General features: G+C 38.7%; 1 protein-coding gene across 8 annotated transcripts in view; it reads left to right on the top strand.

The window, feature by feature from the left end:
* Positions 1-15,653, top strand: part of supt3h (SPT3 homolog, SAGA and STAGA complex component) — a 293,254-nt gene extending 277,601 nt beyond the window's left edge. For 6 of the 8 annotated variants that reach the window (XM_062957052.1, XM_062957063.1, XM_062957059.1 and 3 more), the window contains one exon: positions 11,238-15,653. In XM_062957052.1, coding sequence (XP_062813122.1) covers positions 11,238-11,279 — 42 coding nt within the window. In that variant the 3' untranslated portion in view covers positions 11,280-15,653. The remainder of the gene's footprint in view (positions 1-11,237) is intronic. The other 2 variants (XM_008116731.3, XM_062957046.1) reach the window with 2 other exon arrangements.
* The last annotated feature ends 1,930 nt before the right edge of the window (positions 15,654-17,583 follow it).

The following is a 17,583-nucleotide window of genomic DNA, read 5'->3' as shown; positions in this document are numbered from 1 at the left end:
CCAGAAGTGCAACCTGGATATTAATATCAATTACTGAAAACAAAATGCCACATCAGTAGTGTTAAGAGTCTGTTTTAAAACCCACAAACCCAAGACAAGTCAGAGCTACTGTAGGACTAAAAATATGAGCCTGACACACAAGACTTACCACAAACTGCTTTGCAAGGAAAGGCCAGCAAGTAAAAAAGAAGTTGCAGCTAGTGTAGATCAGTGATGTTGTAGTGACAGCACTCTTCTTTTGGGGCAAGACTTGATCATTTTAGCTCACAACAGAAATGTTCATGACATATGCTACAATGCATATATTAGGATTATAGAGTATCCTAGTGTCCACTGAGGATTTGCTGGGTGAGTCTATTCTTGCTTCATGCTGCAGATCACCCACACTGCACTAGTCTTGTCGGGTTGGAAATTGTTTCCCCCAACTCAGTTATGCAATTTTTTTTAAAGAACTACAGCAAGTTCCCTTTCCCCTCCCCAAAAATCTGGCGTGGAGTGGGTAGATGAGCCACGCATATATGTGTCATTTTGAATAGACTGGTTGAAATAGTTCCTAACACTGCCGCCTAGAATAATTGTGTAGATGGAATAAATTAGCAGAATTACAAAAGGAAACCACTTTAGGAAATAGATTTACTCTCTACAATTACTGAAATACTCTAGAAAATGTGTCAGTCTGTACTAAATAAATATATTTGTTTATAGACATGTCCTGTATTAACTTCCCCTCTTGCCCCAAACTCTGCCAAACAAAATCCAACTAGAAGTAGGATGTTCACACCCGAGTAGGAGTTTCTTAGATAAATATTTTTTCTATATTGAGACCGAAACCACTTCTACAAATTTCAGAGTTTGATTGAAATAGTATTTCCTTTTGCTTTTTATTTCTTCCCATCTCTGCCACTGGCAACTACTGATGCATTACCTTAAGTCCTCTTACCTCCCACTGCTCAGGGGAACAAGAGTTTCAGCAGAAACAGAACACATCAGGTAGTAATGAGCTCTGAGCAGCAAGAGAACTAGCCACAACCAAAGTCCCTGCCAGAGAACGAGTGTAGAGCCAAAGAAAAAACCCTGTTTGCATCGCCTTCTGTGTTCATAGAGAGAATCCTTGTTTTCCCAACAAGCCAATTAACTCTGGAATGCCTACATTGTAAAAGCAAGCACACTTTTTGTAGAAGACATATCAGCCTGGAAAGTATACATGTTTGCCTTAATATTTATACTTATGTCATGTCAATATTAAATAGAAATTGGTTGCAGTGCCCAAGTAACCAGTTGCTGCAGCATCTAGTGGAAAAATATTTATTTTTCTCCAAGCCTTTCACTTGCTTACATGAAAATTCCACTCATTTAGCCCAGTAGCTGCCTATTTCAACATCCATTTCAGGATTCCTGGTATCTAGCCATAAGAAACAATGGGGAGAAATGGCCTAATACAAATAATAATTGTACAACATGCTATATTTTGAAAGCATTAAACAAACAGTCACCTTGTAATACCTTGAATCACTCTTGGGAAGAAATAGTATCCCTGTTTTAAAGACAGGGAAAATGAAATGCCATAAAGAGCGAGTGGTCTTTTGGAGGCCACACAGCAAGTCATATTAAGTTCCTGCATCTTCTGGCTCTTGCAACCCGTCCCTTCCCATCCAGCTCAGTTTTCGAACCACAATCCCTCTTCCAAGCAAATTGCCTTAAAATACTCTACAGAATTTGACAGAAATAATAATATCTAGGACACAGACTCATTTGTCTTGCCCTGGCTAGAGCAGCAGCTCCAAATAAATGTTTGTAAGCTAAATGAAAAACTGAGATTTGCTTTCCAGCTCTTATTTAGACAAGAGTCTAATCATGCCACTACACTCTGTACTAATAATCTTCCATAATAATCAGTGGGAGGTCTCAATTTTAGTAGAGTACACTCCGAATTTTTATGCTCTGCCTTGATTCTTAAACAACATCCAGCATCACGTTCTTTTTCTATGTCTTCCTTTAGACTTCCAGTTTAACTTTATTTCCAGAAGTTTTTTAACTGAGAAAAATAAATCTCTTAAAGATTGTGGTGATGGGAAAAGCTTTGCATAAGTATGTTTGCTTTGCAGAAACGACTGCCAACTATTGTTTTATAGTTTCTCTTTTTCAGCTTCTCGCCCCATTGTTTACAGAAGCCTCTGAGAAACTTAAAATGATAGTTCATTCCCCACCAATTTCCTTCTTTTTCTTTCTGGAAAACATGCATGCACTATTGCTGAACTTCAAGTTTTTACTGGAACAAATGCCATCATATTTTGTCTTGTTTTCTTTTTTCATATCAGAGAAATCTTGGGAAGTGGCAACATAATTTGTTAAAGTCATTTGATAGAGTGCAAAGAAAATTAAATAAAAGACTAGGAAGCAAAGTTATGCTATGCCTGCTCCAAGGTCAGCAGTCACCAAGGTGATTTCCTTGACCAAAAAACATTCCATTGTTTGTGTTCAATAGAGCTGCTGATAAGAATAGTATTAATTGGGGGAACAGCCTTGATCACCTTGGTGTATGAACATCTCTGTTGGTCTGCCTGGATCCCTCAGAAGGATTTGCTAATATTGATTGTAGTATTCTTCTGGGCTCTTTGGCTGATCTGGGGACATTTATACACTGACTACTTAGGTTGGTGCGAAAATGGATCAGCTTCACGGTGGCTAAATACAGCCTTGCTCCAACTTCACTTTAGTTGGGAAAGTCCTAATCAAGTGTGGCTTCCAAAACATTAATTTACTCATGGGCTTCCAATCTAAATAAGATGTAATAATAAATAAAGAATAATACATAAGACACAACGGAGCTGTGGCTGGCTGGCTGTTTCCCACTCAGTGGCCAGTGGAGTGGCATTAGATCAGTGATTCTCAACCTGTGGGTCCTCAAGTGTTTTGGCCTACAACTGCCAGAAATCCCAGCCAGTTTACCAGCTGTTAGGATTTGTGGGTGTTGAAGGCTAAAACATCTAGGGACCCACAGGTTGAGAACCACTGCATTACATGATAATGGGAGAGTATCAGAAATATATCAATCCTAGCAAATGATCTATGTGTTTCTCCCTCAAAAAGTATAGTCTTTAGAATCACCATATCCAACTCTCTATGCATCAACTAAGGCCATAAGGCCTATTCCTATCTCCAAAAAAAAAAAAAAAAAAAGAGTTGCCATTCTTAAGAATAAACTATCATTTTGTTGACCATCTTTCCAAAAGACAAATAGTTTTACTTTCTGTGAGAGCATAATTTCAACTGCCAAAACATTAGTTCCTGGAATATTTATCAGAACCTCAAAACATCTACTATATGGATCTTTGAATATATATTTTTCTGCGGGCAATTGAGACTTTTGTAAATAACTAGTCCTTTTTTCTTTTTTCTTTTTAAAGCTAAAATGAATTCCCTGCCCAATTTAGGATAGGAATTTAATTGAATGGATGTATCAATAAAAAAATTAAGATAGGCTAAATATGTGATATCTTTTTTCCCTAATGTTTGTTTCTTGCAAATAAATAACATCATAGTTAAATAAATACTCTCAAATAATGAAATATTTCCTTTTTCTGATGTAATACTAGCCCCTCCAATATTCCAGGTGATGCATTTCAGATCCATTTTTTTTGGCTGAACTTTATATATCCATATCTCTCTTGCCTCCTTTGTCCTCCTCTCCTCCTTTCTTACTTCTGACCTCAACTTTTTGTCATGGGTCATCAACCTTTTCTATTCTTCTTTTCCATCAAATTCCTCTAGTATTTTTGAAGATAATTCCTAGCTTTTTGGACTGTATTTTGTGGCGATGGTGTCCCTTTGTAAGAACTGCTAATACCACAATTAGGCATAACAATAGTCATTGTCTTACCCTTCTCACCTGTTTTCCATTGACACAATCTTGTACCACTGAAATGCCTAAAATTATGGATTCGTCTGGACAATCCTCAGGTCCTTCTTTATTCAATAGAAACTTTCTAAACATTTGAATCCCCTGCACCCTGCACATTTGCAGACTTCTTATAGGGCCTGAGTGGGCACATTTCTTTCATACTGTTTTGCGGTGCAACCTGTCTTTTGCCCAAAGTGCCAAGCATAGTCCAGTTATGAGGGGATCTTAATATTGATTGTAAAGCTCCATGCTTGAAATGTGGTTTGTCTGCTTCTGTGGGCTCAGTTTCTTCTGTGTTGCGAATTGCCGTCCTCTCCAGAAGCAACTCTCACGTCTTGCCTTTCCAGAACACTATGCTTTGCTCTTTCTCAAACTTATCGCCCTACTAGATAAGTGTACCTTCAGAAAGGAATGTCGACACTCCGAGTGACCAAAATAGTAAAAGTTCTGGAATCCAAGCCCTGTGAGGAATGGCTTAAGAAACTGGGTGTGTTTAGCATGAAAAAGAGAAAGTACAGAGGTGACATGAGAGTCAAGTTTAAATATTTGAAAGGATGACACATTGAGGAGGGAGCTCCTTACAGACTAAGGCACAGAGAAATGGATTCAAGCAATAAGAAACATGATAGCACCCAAACATTAGGAAGAACATTTGACAGTGGAAGGTGCTTCAGAGTGTGGAGGAGTCTCCTTGTCCGGAAGAGTGGGTGGCCATCTGTTAGAACTGTTTTGATTGTGTATTCCTTTATGGGAGGGGGTTGATGACCCTTGTGGTCACTTTCAATTCTCTGATTCTCCAACAAGGAAGATAACTTGCACTTTCTGCAGCTATAATGTGGCGGATCCCCCAGGGAAAAAAAATGACACAGATGCTTCAGGTTATTTCATCAACTTTATCAACATACATGTTTCTCATCCTATATATGTACTGGCACTGCTATTCAGGCTGGCCCCTCAAAATACTCTGTGAAACACTCCCAAAAAGGCCTTCTCCTATTTGCTTCCTTTCAGAGATCTAGCAGTTACTAAACTGAAGCCCAGCTCCCTTAGAGAATTCGGGGAGAATATAAGGCCCAAAACAAACAGCAGCCCCCACACAAACATCCAAACAGTATAGCCGAAGACTCAACACTGATCTCCAAACAGAAGTTCATCTTCCTCTCTTCTCAGAAACTCTTGTGCCTTTATGTTTGTCTATTTTTCTCATTCACTTACAGCTGCCTTCTCAAAACATTTATTCTGTGACCCTGACTTTTCCTCCCTCCCACCCTTCCTTCCTCCTACTCTTCGCTACCGATCACATTTGGTTATTGCTGCTGCTGCTGCTGAGTGAGAGGGGCAATATGCTCTGATGAGGATGACAGAGGAGATGGCTAAGGGATAACATAGAAAATAGAAATATTAGTGCTTAGAAGATGCCCTCAAAATTAGATTGCATTTCATCTGAGAAAATAATATTTTATCCTCTGTTTTATATATATATAATATACTAATGTCATCAGTGTCATGAATATTAACACATTGGTTGTGATCAGGGACTTAATCAGATTATACTTGGAGGTGTTCAGAAGAAGAGAGTTCAGTCTAACTGCATTCCATAATAAAAAGGAGTTTTTCCCTACCTTGGGATCACACTGATTAGTGCACTCAGTTGTCTTGCATATTTTTCAATGAAGAGGTTTCCACACTGCAGACATTTGGCACCTCCCACCATCCCTCTCGGTGCTTTTTGGTACTTCAACTCCCACAATTCCCAAAAGCAGAGAGGGAGAAAAGGGGTGGGAGGAAGGAATCCCATTTGGAAGAGCAGAAATAAGCAGAAGCTCAGCTGGTGTTTTGGACTACAACTCCCACAATTCCCAAAAGCAGAGGGGCCATGTTTAAAAGACTCAAAAACTGCACTTTAACCAAAACGAATGTAGTGGACCCACAGAACACCAGATTTTAAATATAGAACTCAGTGGAATTTAAGTTATGTGATGAAGTGGCAGCTCACATTGGTAGATTTCTGAATTTCTGACTTCCCACGTTAAAACATTAGCACCAATTAAAATGTCTTTCCCCCCATCCTAGTTTGGTTTCTGAATATATGTGGGAGAATAATAAACATGGATTTATGCATGAAAGATCCCATGACCTTGTTTTTAGTAGTAATCAAAAATTATGTACTAAGCGTATACTGTGTGCATATGTCTGCCAAGCTAATTCATATTTGTATACCTACTGCTCATTGGTGCACATTCAGATTTTATATATTTAAAGCAGGTGGAAACCTGTCCTCAGCTTATTAGCTAGAATTTCTGTTTTCTCTTTGTTTGAAATAACAATGTTCTTGTAACTCAGCAAAATATAAACTGCCCCAAAGTGTTATGTCATGCCTTGCACTATAGTAATGAGAGGAGCCTAACATTAATGCTGTGGTTAAAAATATATAACAGCTTTCCCTTATCTTACATCTCCCAAACATTTCATCCCAAGCAATAGGAACTTTGGGCATTCCAGCTAGGGATGGGAGAGGTAGAGTCCCACCTCGGACAGTATATGCATATTTGCATGAAAGATTTGTAGTAAGTAATTACTTGCAGAGAGCCAGCTTGGTGTAGCTTGAGTATTGCGAATGCGCAGCCATGGAAACCTATTGGGTGACCTTAAACAAGTTACATTATCTCAGCCTCGGAGTCAAAGGTAAACCCACCCCTGAATACATCTTGCAAAGGAAAGCCCATGAGAGATTTTTCTTAGGGTCACCATTGTTGTGGTAATCTCTGAGCAGTTAGACTCAATTTAACCCTCTCTGGAGGAGATTCCACCAAAATCAGCAGAGTAGCAAAAGCAAAGCTTTCAAATGCAACAGTTACTTACACGCAGGCAAGCAAGAGAAGCCTTTGTCTATTTAGGATTGCAATGACGGCAGAGTCTCAATAATAATAATAATAATAATAATAATAATAATAATAATAATCCTTTATTTATATACCGCCCTATCTCCCGGATGGGACTCAGGGCGGTTTACAGTCATAAAAGCAACACAAACATTACATAACAACATAATACACATTATTAAACAAAGTAAAATAATACAATTATAACAATAAATCACACTTACATGACCAGATCAAGGGGACGGGAACCATAAAGGGAAATTTTATGCAATATATTCAGGCTCAGAAATCGGCGGTAGTCCAATATAATTACTCAAAAACCTGCCGACACCACCAGGTCAATAAAAGTTCAAAAAGTATTTATTCAGGTAAAAAGAACTCCATTGTAGATAGAAAGGCTTGGGAGCTATCTAGTCTACTCTAGACTGGTTTCTAAGGAAAAATAAGAAAGGAAAAATAACAAACATCTAAATAGTTACATCTTGCCAGGAGAGATGGCAGGATGCTTCTTGTTAGCTTGAAGAACAAAGGGAGAAGAAGCTTAGAGAGGGTCGACTGACCGCATGGTCGTGCCTTTTATTGGGGCAATAAACATTCCAATGGATAGGAAGTTAGTATCCCTAAAGAGTCACATTTCTACTAACTTCAAAGTAAGGGATGTGACGTAAACAGGATAGAGTGAAACACAGTAAAGCCTGTCTAGGCATGCTTTGGAAACAGGGAAAGGATTCCCTCAATCTAACTCTATCAACTATCTAACTACACTTAGACTTGAGTAGTCCAGGATGATTCCCAACAACCATAAGTCAGAAACAGTGTGAAGGCATGCAACATGTTGTGTATCACTGTAATATTGATACCCAGTCTCCAAGCCCCAAATGCACTGATGCATGTGCTCACTGTAGCTCTCAACTAAGAATCTGTGGAAATGTTCAAAGTACTATAAGGAGTCATTTGGCAAAAGAAAAATTACTGAATCATTAAACGATGAGGGAAAAATGCTGATTACCACCACTTATTGTACTTTAAAACTAAAATAACTAAAGCCAAAGTGCCTACTGGATACAGTAAAATAGAAAATCTCTGTATGTCTTCTTCCAAATACACAAATGTTGCTTGCAAGAGATTGAGAAATGTGTTTTGAGGATCGAAAAGTATGTAGAATAGACTAGAGAATTTCTTGGATAACTTGAATCAAACTTTAGTCTATGTGACTGCCAAAAATATATCCCTGTACAGTTGAGAATTCAACTATTTTACTTTAATCAGAATCCAAACCTTTACTCAGATTCATTTATCTTATTGTACACTGTACAGTAGCTTGAAATGTTGCATTTTTATGTTAAAGGTTGTTGTGGTTATTATAAAACTTAACATTTTGAGGTCAAGAAAGTAAATGCATGCGTTTTTCATGGAATTCAAAATGTGAACCCTCACAGCTTTGACAGGCTGCAAAACTATAGCATCTTTGGTTTTGTGGTTGTTGTGGTATATTTGATCTTTTTAAGAGATGATTAATGTGTGGCCTAAGTTTACCTTTTATACTATTACTTTTTATGACATTGTCTATTTTTTAATATTTAGAATACTGTATATATTCAACTGTAATTTTATTATAATGTAGGTGCTAATTATAATAATGTTACAGCAGAAGAAGCTAAATCTCATCTCCCACCCTATGATCTTCAGGAGCAAACGTGGGGGAGCATATAGGCTTTAAAGCACATCACAAGCCTAGTGAAACATAAAAAAAACTATTTTATTGCGACATACAGGTTTCCCATATTATATTAACCAAAAGAGGCAACCCCAAAGAACATCCCCATAAAATATAAAGATAAATTTAAAAAGGTTTGCACTATTAAGACTAGGAGTGCAAGTCCCAATTTCCAGATACTTTTTTTAAAAGAAAAAGAAGAATAAAAAATGACTACTTAACAGGCCAATTTGTTGGCTAGATTGACAGAATCCTACCGCCACTAGGGTGCTGCCTTGTAGCCAACTAGATTTTGTAGGTAACCAATCTGGCTGGATGGCTCCCTCCCGCTAAGTAGGCAACACAATTTCAGTTGATGATAGTGGAAAAGGTTCTCAACACCTTCTGCAAACGACATGGTATCCCTATTTGTTCACCAATTACATGACACACATTTCAATGTAAGATAAGAATCTGGAGATCCTCAGATACTTTCCTTCATCCTCATCCATTCCATAAGGTTTTCTTATAGTCTAACATTCCACTTTGCTCAGATGCATTCATCTATATTTTGAATCTTGATTTAGTAAATACTTTTAACAAACTTCATTAAAATAGATATCAAAGTGATGTTCCTGTGGTTCTACTATCCATTCAGATCTTTTTGTTGAATCCATATGAATCGGTATGAGACTTCCATTAAGAAAACATACATTCTTATTACTTCTCGAGTTGCTTCTTACTACAGTTCTACAAAGGTGGTTAAATAATGCAGAATTTCTGCATAGTTAATATGTACAAATTGCCAAATGCTGTTGTGAGACAATCTAATAACTGAACAAAGGGCATTTTAAATGAACTGTTCTGCTAAGGAAGAAGGGGACAATAAATGTCCCTCTACCGTAGTGGTTCACAACCTGGGGTCCCCAGATATTTTTGGTCTTTAACTCCCAGAAATCCCAACAGGTGCTAAACTGGCTGGGATTTCTGGGAGTTGTAGGATTCCATGTTGCCTACCCCAGGGAGATAGGTCTTATTTAGAGTGGGATTGTAAAATGCTTAGAATTGGTGCAAATTGGTACCTCCTTTGCTCTTTTAATCTTTTTGATGGACTAACAACATCATTTTGTTAACATTAGCCTTTTATTAGTGTTGATATAACAATTTAGAATGTGATTTCTACCTTTGAAAGGACATTGCAAATATTTTCAGCTGTCTTTAATAAAGCAGTGAAAATAGTTTTATTATTCTAATGGATCATCTGTGTTGACCACTTAGGTCAGTGTGTAACTGGATAGCTCTGTGATGACGAAATGCTGCACAGGGCCGATCCAGGGCAAGGCTGCCTTAATGGGGCTTTGCTCCAGGTAAAGCTAATCCTAGCCCTGGATTCGGACTTTTCCCTCACTTAAGGGCTGTCAAAACAATTGGTTCAAGTCCCAACCAGATCTGGATGCATGTGTTTTGACTGACACCCTGCATTCCTTGGGCTCAGATGGCTCAAGTACAAAAGATAGCAGTCCCTTTTTTTCCCATCCAACCTCCATCTATGTTGCAGTGGTCCCCAGCTGCTACATGACCCCTACCTTGTTCTCGGCACTAGTACACTGCTTCTTAAACTGTGGGTCCCAAACCCAAATGTGGGTTCCCTTAGCTCAATGTTGGAGTCACAAAAATTTGGCAACAGTAAAAGTTTTTACAGTCCACTCTGCAGAAAATTCTTCAAGCTGTACAGGAAAATCAGGCTGTTTAGCAACCTGTGCAAATGCTGATTTGTCAGTAAATCTTTGATGTCTATATCTGTTTTATATACCTATATAAGTGGGGTCACTCAAAGTTCCTCAGGAAAAAAGGGTCACAAGTGAGAAAGGTCTAAGTAGCCCTGCTCTAGCTGACTTCAGCCAGAGCGCCGATGTGCTGATGGAGAGGTGAGGAAAGGGGGGGGGGGCTTTCCACCTCTTTCTCCTCCCATCTTCCTCAGTGCGGCGACACTCTAGCGGACATCTCCCAAGAGCCAAGCAGTAGGTGGGTGGTGGCTTATGGCTAGGGACAAATATGCAGAGGGAGGGTGGGGGAGGACGCCTAGGCTGACTGTTTACCATGACTAGGCAATAGCACTCCAAGGCAGTTGAAGGAGTCCCTGTTAGGTCCCCATTCAGGCTGCATTCTGTGACCCTAAGTAGTGATTTACCTTTTCCACACGATAACATTGACTTTGGCTTTTCTTTGCTCCCATATACTACCCAAAGCAACAAAATTAACCAGCAAAGTGTTGGAAACAAAACTTGTGGAAAAATCCACCTAATAGTAAAAGTGATGGGGATTGAATGTGTATTTGTTATGATGCCTTTTTATATGAAAGAGTTTGTTAGCACAGAGTGAAAATGCAAGACAAATGTAAAATACCACAGTAATTCGTTCTACATAAGACAGAAGTGAATTTTGTATAAAGTAAGATTGCATTGACCTTTGAAGGAAAAGAATATGACCCCTTTTATTTATGTGTTAGGTGATTAACAAAATAGGATGACATATTTTTGCACAAATCCTGAAATAGAATCACATGTTAACCACACAGAGCTTTTAATAAAAAGTGTTTGTTTAATGCCTACTCACCAAAATTGTTAAGATTAAGATGGCTATTAGAGGGCAACTAAAATAGTCTACAAAACAGGAAGAAAGCCTTGCTTTGCTTGCTACCTCCTTTCCTTGTTTAAATTGATGTGATAATTCATTACAGATTTTCTTTCTTTGACAGAGTGCCTACCGCAGAAATGGGATGATGTTTCTTGCTTGCTAACATGGATGTGGCTACAGCAACAGGAAAGACAGTGTTATATTAAGGTGATTTCCCCACCCCCCTGTTCCTCTATTGGGGGGAAACACAATTTTAGAAAGCCTCCAGCGTGTGGACTTGTGAGTGGGCTGGTTTGTTGTGACTATCAGCAAGCTGACAGTCTCTTTTTCCAGCCCGCCCAATTGTTATTTTTGTTTTATATTCAGAATATTTAGCACATTAATGGCAGGAAGTTTGAGACTGTGTGGGTGGATGAGAATGCAGTTCACATGATTTTAACATTTCTAGTAGATTTTATTGTAAAGTTCACTCACATATCTAAACTTGAATGCTGTTTTTGTAAATTGTAATTCATCATTGTGTAACTTTTCATAAAGCAGGACAAATAGATGCCATGGTTTGAACTTCTCTGCTTTTAACTAAGAAATCATTTAGTGTACTTGTGTTTGTTTAATATTAGTTTTATATAGTCCTTTAAATTGAATTTATTGAATGCCACCCTGATGTATTTGGATATACAGCATTGAAGAGTCACATATGAAATGTGTTGACTTTCTCTTCCAAGGGAGGCATTTGTGAAGGTTAGTTGGTGGGGTTTTCTGGCAAGAAGACAAAACTTTGTACACACATTGCAGCAGACAACAACAGACCCTACCACCTCCTCCCTGCAGCTCCTTTGTCACTCTTTTCAGATTGCAATAATTTTGTTTTCATGTCAGGAGTGACTTGAGAAACTACAAGTCGCTTCTGGTGTGGGAGAATTGGCCATCTGCAAGGACATTGCAGGCGTGAGCGGCTGCTGTTAGCTCCAGCTCCTGCCAACCTAGCAGTTCGAAAACATGCCAATGTGAGTAGATCAATAGGTACCGCTCCGGCAGGAAGGTACTGGCGCGCCATGCATTCATACCGGCCACATGACCTTGGAGGTGTCTACGGACAATGCCGGCTCTTCGGCTTAGAAATGGAGATAAGCACCAACCCCCCAGAGTCAGACATGACTGGACTTAACGTCAGGAAAACCTTTACCTTTACCTTAAGGACATTGTCCAGAAGACGTCCAGATATTTTACCATCCTTATGGAGGCTTCTCTCATGTCCTCGCATGGGAAGCTGGAGCTGACAGACGGGAGCTCACCCTGCTCCCCAGATTTGAACCACCAACCTTTTGCTCAGCAGTCCTGCCTACACAAGGGTTTAACCCACTGCGTCACCGGCGGCTCAATTGCAATAAATAAATCATTAGGCAAACATCACTGACCCTCCGAGACTGAGCCCTAAAACCTAAGGTAGCAGTTATAAAAATAAAAGCTCATGCACAAGCCTTAAAAACACAGAGTCAAGGTAGACCCACACTTCACCTGCCCAAGACACAGCTCACCTTCTGCCATTTTCAGAGAGCATCATATAATCCAGTTACTGAATCCAGATTATTTGCTTTGAATTAGATCATATGAGTCTACACTGCCATATCCAATTAGAAGTGGATATTCTGGATTCAGAAACTGGATTATATGTCAGTGTAGATGGGTCCAGAGACCTCTTTCCATGGGCGATCTCCAAAATGAATGGAAATGGTGACAGGGATTGTGCTTCCAACTGATGACTCATGGGAGGAAGTGGGAATGTCAGTCAACACTGGAAAGACCCCTGTCGATTGCAGTGATGGCTGCCCAATAAATGGGAATTGTGTGGGATCAAGCCAGGCAACACTACTCAGCTAGATTGCTAAGGTGGTTACATAGATAAGTAGGTAATACCTCCAAAGTTTTTTTGTTCCCACAACAAAACTTTAGGTTTTTTTTTTTCTTTTTATGCTTAAACATTGGGCTATGGAATTTCCAGGACCATGGATCATGCTTTCCCAGTTAAAATTATGTAAGACTCATCAGAGCAAAATCTTACTTAATAAAGACTTGTATAAGGTATATCTTTGTTCATTCACCACTTTTTTTTCAATATTTTTTTTAATCAGCTGCTGAGCACTGTGATTTCCTGTTGACTCTTTCAACTCATTCTCCAATGAGGAAAACAAAACTTTCTTCACTATGTGGCATTTATTTTGTATGTCTCTCATTACATAGTTTATTATTGCTTGGTTTCTCCTTTCTTTTGTTATTTTGAAGAAGATGGGTTTAAAATATCTATTTTAATTGCCTTCAGTGTTCCAGAATTAAAATCCCTCTCCCAAAAGTTGTGAATTGTGTGGCAAGCTAAGAAACCCAGAATAAAATTTATAAATATGATGGATACGAAAAACAGAGGAGGCTTCGGCTTCCCAGATTTCCAATTATATTACAAAGCATGTACTTTATCCTGGATTAAAGGATGGACCAGTCTGAAAAGAGAAAAATTGTTAATAGTGGAAGGACATGATTTAAGAGTAGGGTGTTATGCATGCTTATGGTATGGATAGGTTAAAAACAGAAAATTTTCGGAAACCATTTTATTAGATCCACTCTTCTAAAGGTCTGAGAAAGACATAAAGCTAAATTCTACACCAAAACCCTGCTGTGGATATCTCCATTGGAAGCAAGTCAAAGAAGATTAATGGGATGGAAAAATGGTCCATTTACAATTTTTAAAATTGATACTTTCCAACTGAAATCACAAGAACAAATAACATACAAAAATTTCTCTTAGTTCCAGTATATGCAACTGAGAGAATATTATAATCAAGATATTATAATCAAGATGGAGCCCCCGATGGCGTAGTGGACTAAAGCCTCGTGACTTGAAGGTTGGGTTGCTGACCTAAAAACTGCCAGGTTCGAATCCCACCCGGGGAGAGTGCAGATGAGCTCCCTCTATCAGCTCCAGCTCCATGCGGGGACATGAGAGAAGTCTCCAGCAAGGATGGAAAAACATCAAAACATCAGTGGGCAACGTCCTTACAGATGGCCAATTCTCTCACTCCAGAAGCGACTCAAGTTGCTCCTGACACGAAAAAAAAAAAATCAAGATAAGAAGATAGGCTTTAGTGATATGAACACTTTTGGGACAAATTAGTATATACTGATAAGAAAAATATAACAAAAATCTATAATAAATTATTAGAATGGTCCATTGAAACGGAATTGGTAAAAAGTTGCATGAACATTGGTAGATCTATAAAATTATGTGAATGGGAAAAGATGTGGAACAAAAAAAATGAAATATACATATGCAATGTATTTAAAAGAGAATTGGTACAAAATGATGTACTGTTGGTATACAACCCCACAAAAATTGGGAATTGTGTACAAGAGTGTCCAGAACAAATACTGGAAGTGTGGTGTGCAAGAAGGTACATTTTACCACATGTGATGGACCTGTAAAAAAGCAACTAACTACTAGAAAATGATCCAGGAAATGATTCCAAAAGATTTTAAAAATACAAATTCAAATGAAGCCAGAATATCTTTCTATTCAGTGTGACAGATATGGAGATTGATCTTGACACAAATAAGGACATTTTATTTGTATTTTTGACTACAGCAGCAAGGATGGTCTACACTAGACATTGGAAAGCAGAAGAAGTCCCACTTAAGGACCAATGGTTAGAAAAAGTTATGGAAATTATGGGTATGGACAAGTTAACATTTTTAATGAAGAGACACACAGGGACACCATCTACACCTACGGACTAGCGACCCTTCAAGGAATATATGAAAATAATAGGAGCAAGAGACAATCTAAACAAACCACAGTTAGAAATTAAAGAACGAAAGATCTTGAATATTAGACAAGAAAGGGGAACGAGACTAAGATATTAAATAACTAAGACAAGAATCAAGAGAAATGCAAAGTAGAAGAATGGAAGTAACAATCTCCCCTCCCCACCTTTCCTCCCCTTTCTATTTTTACTTTTTTCCCCTTCTATTTTATCTAACCTGACATTTTCCTACCCTAACCCTTACCCTTACCTTTACCCTCCTTCCAGCCCCCCCTTTCTCCCCTCTCAATATCCTTTTATATTTACCTTTGTGAAAGCCTCTAATAAAAATGTTTTTTTTTTAAGTTGTGAATTTGTCTGCTTTTTACATTGGGTTTTCTTTGTTCCTAAATATTATAGTAGGAATGTAGCACCAACTGTGTGGTAAAATCTGAAATTACTTTAGCTGGAACTTCTTGGTAAGTGTCACCGTAATTGAGTCAGGCACAAGGGGTGGACAGTGGAAATATTGGAGAGTGAATTGTTCTATCGACCCACTCTCTCAGTGTGCAAGTATGAAAGCCCACAGTGGGACCTTTTTTCTGTTGGAAGTATCATAGTTGCCATTTTCAGTATTACACTGCCCACAACAGCATAACATTTTTGCATGTCATTTTTCTGGAACTATATCTGCATGTTAAAAGACTAAAAATAACATGTACAATAAAGAGGAAAAACATTTCTGATTTTCTGTCTATGCTTGCTGAAATGTATGATTAAACCTTTCTTTTTGTCATGATTTCTTATTTTTCTTGGCACCCATAATGATGTAAAATTATATGCTTGCTGTAAACATCCAGACTTTTTTTTAAAAAAAAGGACACCAGCATTTATTGTATTTGGTTTCGATCTGCAGACATATAGGCAAAAGAAAACATTCCAGGTCAAGAATACTGGAATAAAAAATCCTTCTTTAGCTGTATCTTTCCCATATTTTGCATTTGCTAAAAATGCTTCAGCAGAAAAAGCAACAGCATTTCTTACTGGTGTACTTACAACCCCAGAGTATGAAAAATCAACATATATTTATCTTAGAAATATGACAGAGCATGTTTTTGTTGGTCTGCTGTATATTTGTCTGACTTAAACAGTCTGACAGGCAATTATTTATAAAATCTAGGTTGTTCAATAAACCTGTATAACCCTTCTCTTCCACTCATTCTTTTGGATCAGCTTAACTAAATATATAGCTCTTTGTAGTTTTCCAGTTTACTACACCATCTCATAAGTTTATTTTTAATTAATTTATCTAATTGCATAAGTGTGCACAAGAACCCATACACATGCGTATGTATACATGTAAAAATGCAGTTTACAGAATACACAGTCACAAAACTTCAAAATAAAATACAGTTACTAAACTAAAAGTGGGGATAGACAAGAGCACAAAGGGGCTAATTACTGTATATACTTGTGTATACGTTGAAAAAAATATGCCAAAAACTATCCCAAAAAACCTGGATCAACTTATGCATGGATGTATATCAGGCATGGACAAACTAAGGCATGGGGGGCAGATGTGGCCCCCTGAGTTCTTACCTCAGGCCATCCTCATTTTACCTGTCCTCTCAGCATAAGAACACGGTGGCCCACTGCATCCTTATGCAGAAAGGACGGGGGAGGAAAGCACACAGTAGCTGAGTCATCTAGAGCGCTCTCAGCCTTCACATGTCTTGCCCTCCTCCCGGCATAATGCCAAGAGAACAGACCGAAGATCGGGGGGGGGGGGGATTGGGGCAATTGCCGCATGTCTCGTTTTCCTCTCTGCATAAGAATGGAGTAAGCAGTCCCTTCCTTCTGCCAGGAGGACAACCTGAGGTTGACCTGGGCCCTGCCTCGCCCCCTTCCGGCCCCACCCTCTCACAGGCCCTCTCCCTCCTGCGCCTGTCCCACCCAGCACGTGCCCGGCTGCCCTCCCGGCCTGGCCCAGTCCTCTTGGTTGGGCCCCCAATGCAGCCCCAAGGCAAAAAAAAAAGACCAGGCCTGATCCATTGCTGTGAAAAGCATATTGCTGTGAAAGCTTCAGGGCATAGCTTCCTGTTAAAAATACCCTTTTGGAAATGTAGCTTCAACTTTGGGGGTGTCTTGTCAGAGAAAAAGCTGGTTTGGGGGCTCGACAACTGGGAGACTTTTAGATATAAAAGATGATAGGACATTCACAGATAAGATGAAGGCCCTGGGCTCCATCTTAGCCCCTGTATGAGGATTGCCTCAGCTATAAAGTTGAAGAACTCCCAGATTAAATGCCCTTCCAGCAACATTATAAATCAACTTTAATGAAGAGCAAGCATTGAGAACCGCCTCAAATTATGGCAAGATTTTTACTTCTCACTTATATCTTTTGAATGCGATCAGGAGATTTAAAAACCAGCTTGTTAACTGAAGAACATTTCCTCTTGCTTCCTTTTCATTTAATGGTGGAAATGGGGCTCTTCCAGTTTGAGTTGTTGGAGACACAGAGAGCAACTTATTTCTAATTTAACAATATTTTTATATACCCTCCAAAGCTAAGCCACTCTGAACTTTAAAGACAGCAATTAATAGCCTGCCTTCCAAGAAGATATAGCTGGTTGCAACAAGTGAATAATTTATGACCTCTGCTTCCAGAAAGTAACA

The sequence above is a fragment of the Anolis carolinensis genome, chromosome 1, assembly GCF_035594765.1.
Source record: "Anolis carolinensis isolate JA03-04 chromosome 1, rAnoCar3.1.pri, whole genome shotgun sequence".
NCBI lineage: Eukaryota > Metazoa > Chordata > Lepidosauria > Squamata > Dactyloidae > Anolis > Anolis carolinensis.
Note: the sequence above shows the minus strand (reverse complement) of the source record. Positions and strands in the feature narration are given on the sequence as shown.